Source organism: Bradysia coprophila, unplaced genomic scaffold (genome assembly GCF_014529535.1).
Source record: "Bradysia coprophila strain Holo2 unplaced genomic scaffold, BU_Bcop_v1 contig_732, whole genome shotgun sequence".
Taxonomy (NCBI): domain Eukaryota; kingdom Metazoa; phylum Arthropoda; class Insecta; order Diptera; family Sciaridae; genus Bradysia; species Bradysia coprophila.
The window spans coordinates 1,113,525-1,120,100 of record NW_023503972.1 but is presented as its reverse complement, the minus strand read 5'-3'; the positions used below and the strand labels follow the sequence as shown (position 1 = coordinate 1,120,100).

Sequence of the window (6,576 nt, the reverse complement as noted above, 5' to 3'; positions counted from 1 at the left end):
CGTTATCATCTTTTATAAACGTTTGCTAATTGTCTGTTTTCACTGGGTAACTGGAACAATGTTAATTATTAGGCGCGCATAATTTTCCACATCGATGCACTCGTGCCAACAATCAGTTATAACTCCATATAATGGAAATGTGTCACAAGTCCTGTGCTTACTACAAAAACTCCTGATGTTATCTTAGGTGACGTATTCTGCACCTAAATGTAGATATTTTGCACCAAGAATAGCTTCACAAAGTTGCAGATGTTTCGGCTGTCTGGTGCTTCTTTCAGGTCTTCATTTTGATCGGACATGGTAAACGTTAGTAGCTTCTGTAGGAACACTATACCAATTTACACATGTCGAAGTCTAGCAAATCGTAGTTGAAATGAAATTTCGACTCATCTCCAAATTTGCCAACTTGTGATGAGTTCACAGAAGGCAAATTTAGCGAAATTTTTCTTACGAAAAACGAATAAATATAAAAAAAAAAAAAAAAAAACCCATTGAACAGGATCGTGCAGCTCAAACCAAAACAACATGTTCTGAAGATTATTCTCTTTCGTTCCATGCAAAAAAGAACGAACAAAACTCCAAAGATTTTGAGTGGTTTGTGTGATCAATACCATCATGCCAAACTGAACGATACTATCCATATATACATACACCTACCGTCCTCAACCACACACAATCAAACACTTTAATGATCACTCACGATCTCTCTGTTGGTCTACATAAAAATAAATGTCTCAACGAAAATATACTGGCGGCATGGTGTAACCTCTCTGTGGTGTGAGTTGAATGAAAATACAAACTCTCCGACCCGAAATAGAGTTTACTGAAGGTGTGTGGTGTCGTTCCTCCGAGTATAAACTATTGTGCATCTTAAATGTTTAAGTAGTTTCGAAGAGTGAATCGATGATGGCATGAAATGTATAATATCGGTTCTGTGTTCTGTTGAGTAAAAAAAGAAATGTTGCTGCAAATGTTTTAATAAATGATCAATGACGAAAAAGGTGTCTCGTGCGGGAATATTATCGTCAAATATTAGATTTCGAATTCATTTGTTTGTCATAAAGGTGAATTAATTAAATGCGACAGCTATTCCACAGGTATGTAAAAGTGGCTATATGTAGATGAAATGAATACATGTTGGTAAACTAGCGATAACATTAATGTCGCCATTGACTGGATGTTCGTCGTAGATATACAAATCTTTTTTAATTAAATAAAATCAAATTTATTAATCGTTCCAAACATTCATTGTCGAAACATTGTTAAATTCCAAATGCAAACAAACGGATGGATATTACCAGGCGATCAAATAACTCTACAATGTCAGCTAAAACCATTCGTATAATATGAAGAATATTTTTGCATTTATTTTGCCTGAAATTATCTCATATAGAATAGTTGAACATACACCTTGGTTTGTGTTGTGTACAATATGGATTAGTGGTAGGAAAATTATCGACAAATCACAGTTCGTTCATGTACCGAATGAATTCATAAAATTATCAAACCTCAATGAAATTATGAAATTTGGCTTGTGGTAGTGAGTCATACTGGTAATGCAATACCAAAAATGTGTGTTGTCAGAATCGCTTTGAGAATAATAAATTCATTGTGTAAGGTGGATTGACTATGCACTTGTTGCTGCTTATTCAATCAAGAATTGAATCATGTTAGTACATCCAGTTTCCGGTTTCTAGATTAGAGTTAGAGAGAGGGATATTCCACAAAGATTGAAAATGGAGTCCAGAAACATTACCTAGAAAATTCATAATAGACCGAGAGCCCACATACACATCAGCCTCTCACCAGGCCACGGTTTGAAACCTGAGTTATGCTGTCACATGAGCCGATAAAAAAAAAACTTTTATTCTTGAGCGCTATGCCGGAAACACACAAACAATTCTGTGGTGAATAGCTGACTGCAATGGAAAACGCAGCATAATTGTCGATCACATCAACGTAAAATTGTCCGTGTGTTTTCGGCCTGATGAGAGTACAAGAGTAGCCCTAGTGTATATATCTTAGCTGTCTTACATCGTAGAAGGTTTAAATTGGTGTCAAAATGAAGGTATTAGTTCTAAGTGACGAATGCTCTGAAAAACATTTATTTTTATTGTTAGGTCTGGCCTGCATGACTGGTGAAATTTTTGAATTTTCCACCTGTCAGGCACGATAGCCCTGCCAAAGAAAATTTTATTTTTGAAATGCATTTGACTCCAATAACTTTAAATTGTCGCCAACTTGAACTTTCGACCATTTTTTATGGATGAGATAAACACTGGGATTACATTCTATAGAGAAATTGTTAAACTTTAAGACAAGTCACAGCGGCAATTCTGAACAGATTTCACTAAATGACGGGTCATTGCAAGTACTCATAATTGGGAAGTGGATAAATGTATTACAGCTTCGGATTTGAACACGGGCGGCTGGGCCAAGGCTGTATACTTTGGGGAGGTCACGCAGATACAGATACGCGGGTTACACACCACAGTTGATGATAAAATGGCCGATTTCATACAAAAATTCACCTACTCTGATGATTCTCGTCGTCTGGATGATGTGGTGAATTTTTTGTATTTGTAAAGTCATCAGAAGTGGTGTTTTCCCGCGTATCTAATAAAATGGCGGTCTGCGTGATCTCCCCAAAGTATACAGCCTTGGGCTGGGCAAGATAAATTTTCATTCATTTGTGTCTATGTAATATACACTCATTTCCCAATTATGAGTGTTTTTCATGCTCAATCACAAAGTCTAATGACAAAAAGACGCAAACTTTAAAACAATGAAATTTCATTGTATTTTTATAGGATGAGCCTGTTTGTCATGATAGACTAGACATGATATAAAGAAAATATTTGAAAAACCAACGCACTTCAAGCATGTACTACTGAAAGTTGACAGTGTGTCACACAACTGAAAAACATTGTAAAAAACCATTTAACACAAAACAGTACTCTATTTGGCAGCTTTCGACTATGATCACTTTTGCTTGAAGTGCGTTGGAAAAACGTGCAGTGAGCGATCCGACTGTTTTTGACACAGCGTGCCGGACTAATAGTTTATGACTATATGACGGAAATAATTTGATATCTCGTATCCAGATGAGTAGAAGTGTCCGAACGCTTCAGCCCGAGGTACCTTTACTCATCGTGATACAAGATATCAAATTATTTCCCGACCTTACGAGCGAGGTAGAGAGTTTTCATTATAGGGAGGGAAACTCCTCTTTACCTCCATAGTAGGTTAATAGTATATTACTTCCGAGGTTTCAAGTTGTGTATTTGATAAGTGGGGTGTTACAGCCCGACCCGAAGGGGAGGGCTGTATTCCCCACTTGTCAAATAACAACTTGGAACCTCGTAAGTACAATGCTTTACGTGATTAGGCAATGTAAATGAAAATGAAACATGCCGTAACACGTAAAAGTCATTAAAATGAATGTTTTTCTTATCGGGTAAAGTTAACATGGGCTTTTACCAGTGGCTTTATACGAGGAACTGATTTGCATGCATCTGAGCTCTTGGTTTGTAAACAAATTTACGCGCAATTTTTAAAATGTCAAAATTACTGCTAACGACTATTGACTCAACCCTCTGCACTAACCAAACACACTTTCCACCGACTTGAGATTCTTCTATTACTCAACTCTCAGCTCCATTTTTAAATTTAATTTCTTTAATTTTTCCAGATTTTCTGCAGCAATGAATATCCACATCGTACTTCTCATTGGTTTAACTATTGGACTATCTACAGCGTCACAAAGTTGCGGTCCCAAATTCAGTTCAAAATGCACATGCGGAAAGATGGAGTACGATAACAAGCCACAATTCGTCGTGAATTGCACGAATACCGGATTTACAAACACCAGCTATCTCGAGTACATGCCACCCAACACGGAAGTGCTGATATTCACCGGCAATTTTATACCTGAATTGCCGTGGAATGTATTCGGCTCGATAAACAATTATTCGAATTTAAATGTGGTGGACATGAGCAATAATCGAATTCAAAATATTCGAGGAAAAAGCTACCATCATGTGCCGAACGTGCAACGGCTAATTTTGAATCACAATAATTTGAGCATTTCGCGCGAAGACGGTGAATTTAATCATCATCACGCGCGCGTCTTTTCCAATTTTATCAATCTGAAGGAATTGCACTTGACGAACGCTTTCTCGGAAAATACGTCGGAGCAGCTGAGCGAAGATTTGCACGACATTTTCGTCAACAGTAATCTGAGCAAAATCACCAAACTGCACCTGGAACAGAACGAAATCGTTAAGTTCAAGGATCGAAATGTTTTCTGCGATTTGCCCAGCCTGAAAGACCTGCATCTCGGTGACAACTATCTGAGAGAGATCAATTTCAATTTGTTGTGTTTGAAGCATTTACGGTTCTTGGACTTGGAGCGGAACAAGTTTAAGTATGTGAAAATTAAGGACATGAGCCTGATGAACACATTACAAAATTCATTGGGTCGTACGACCAATTTGACGGTAGACTTTACATACAATACATTCGTGTGTGACTGTAACTTAAGTGCTTTCGCTGATTGGATTCGCGGCACCAATGTGACGGTGAGACGAAAAGAAAATCTGGTCTGTGAACACAGTGATAGAACTGCGGAACTGGTGCTGCTGTTGACCATTAAAAAGTGCAAAATCAATTCGCTCAATGTGCATTCGACACCACTTCATCAGGCGGCATTGATATTTTTTACGTCGATGTTCATTGTGCTGTTGGTTCTGATTGTGGGCAGTTTGATCTACAAAAATCGGGACCGAATCAAGCGCATTGTGAATCCCGTTTTGGACACTGTGTCGAAAAAGGTTCAGTACACAACAATCAAAGATGAAGAGTGCCAAGAAATTCATGTTTAAGTTTAGATTTTAAGATACAAATAGACGTTTGATGGTAGAGAAGTGATATTATGGACAGGGGGTGTTTTGAACACCATCTGATAGGATTAGCAGAAGAATTTAAAATATTTGCATGTTCATCGAAAGGCCATCGCATTTTAAACAAAGTGTAATGATTCCATTCAAAATATTGAAAATCAAGCACTAGAACCGATATTTTAACGGCCGCTCACTCAGTGTGGAAAGTCGTAACGCAGTCGCATAATAGATCATTTTCATTATCCGGTACTTGTCAACGTAACCCCACTTAACTTTTCGTCAAATAGTCCTTAACCTCAATTAATTGAAGTAAGCTGCGTTCAATTTAATAGAGTGTTATGATGAAAGAGAAAGAAATATTTTGACAAGTACCCCAAGGCAACTTATATTAAACTGGTCTTCGGTCCTCTCGCTCTCAACGTAACATGTTGAAAGAAGCAAACACTTTGACGAGTACCCCAAGGCATGTTATAATTAACTAGTCTTCGGTTGTCTCGCTCTGATCATAACAGTCTATGGTTTTTACATGAAAATCGTTCGTTCAATTCGTTCGATATTTTTCAATATATCTGACAGCTGGGATCGTGTCTGACGTTTACAAGGGCATGAAAAGCTGTAACCATTAGGAAGATCACGCAGATCTTCACTTTATTAGAGCACACCTATTCGATACAAAGAAATTCACTAAAACATGAGCTTTTATAGCGTGGTGAATTTTTGGTGTGGTGGTGTGTAAGTGAAAGTATGTAAACACTGACGGTTATCCAAACCCTCAGAGGATGAGAAAAATTACGGATCCCGATTTTCATGTGAATTCATTTTTGTAATGTTGCCATCGTCACTTTTTTTTGTGACTAATGTTGTTGCACCTGCTAGGTTTGTATGGAATCGAAATCGCCTCACCACTAGCTGCAACTTGACGCAAAAGAATTAGATATGTGCGCAACACAACAAAACTATATTCTCACCTGAAAGTTGGGATCCATACGTAACTGTGCACTTGCATTGCCTTCAATGTTTATATACTTTGGTGTCAGCTGGGTGTCATAATTTGTGTGTACTCCTCAAAGTCTACAGTCTTGATCATACCAATATAAAAAACATGAAAAATTCTTACTACTCTTCTAGTGCATGGTTTACAGTGCGTTAATAGTTCCATAATTTGATAAGACAGTGAAACGAAAGTATTATGGATTACTTTACGGTGAAAACAATTTAAAATCTAAATACGGGACGGGGTCATGTCCAATTAGCGAATTGTAAGAAAAATGAAATTTCATTGATTTAGCTTCATTCCCATACAGGCCGCTGACAGTTTATATTTTGAAGTATCAAAAAAAACCTACAGTCGAAGGCAGTCAATTTTCAGCATAAAGTAGCTTCAGCTGTTTTTCAGCTGATCCATACAAACAATCACAACCGTTTATACGTCTTTATACGGTTTTACCACTATCATGCGCGTGCGTCTAGCAGCTTCAACCGTATGAACAAGGAAAACCAGTTTTGATTTTATGTGTGGATCAGCTGAAAAACAGCTGAAGCAAATTTATGCTGAAAATTGATTGCCTTTGACTGTATTGACATCGTCAGAATATTCGAAACGAAATTTCATTTTTCTTACAATTCACTATAATTGGTCCTGTAGTCTTTCTACATTTAGATACTCATTTGGTGT

At 37.4% G+C, this 6,576-nt stretch overlaps 1 protein-coding gene across 2 annotated transcripts; it reads left to right on the top strand.

Annotated features, from left to right (window-relative positions):
- Positions 1-784: 784 nt before the first annotated feature.
- Positions 785-6,310, top strand: LOC119084498 (toll-like receptor 4). 2 transcript variants are annotated; one of them, XR_005089071.1, is made up of 3 exons: positions 785-1,097; positions 3,692-5,031; positions 6,298-6,310. XR_005089071.1 is itself a non-coding variant. In XM_037194518.1 (2 exons), exons 1-2 carry the CDS (start codon positions 1,078-1,080, stop codon positions 4,881-4,883), a joined length of 1,212 nt encoding a protein of 403 aa, XP_037050413.1. In that variant the 5' UTR covers positions 785-1,077; the 3' UTR covers positions 4,884-5,201. The 2 variants fall into 2 exon arrangements, 1 of the variants encoding a protein (XP_037050413.1); XM_037194518.1 differs by lacking the exon at positions 6,298-6,310 and having other exon boundaries at positions 3,692-5,201.
- Positions 6,311-6,576: the final 266 nt, after the last annotated feature.

Bases quoted from the DNA above. Each gene is read 5' to 3' on its own strand.
- LOC119084498 (XM_037194518.1), top strand. From the start codon at position 1,078: ATGCGACAGCTATTCCACAG. The intron at 1,098-3,691 runs GTATGTAAAAGT...TAATTTTTCCAG, and splicing joins ATGCGACAGCTATTCCACAG to ATTTTCTGCAGCAATGAATA.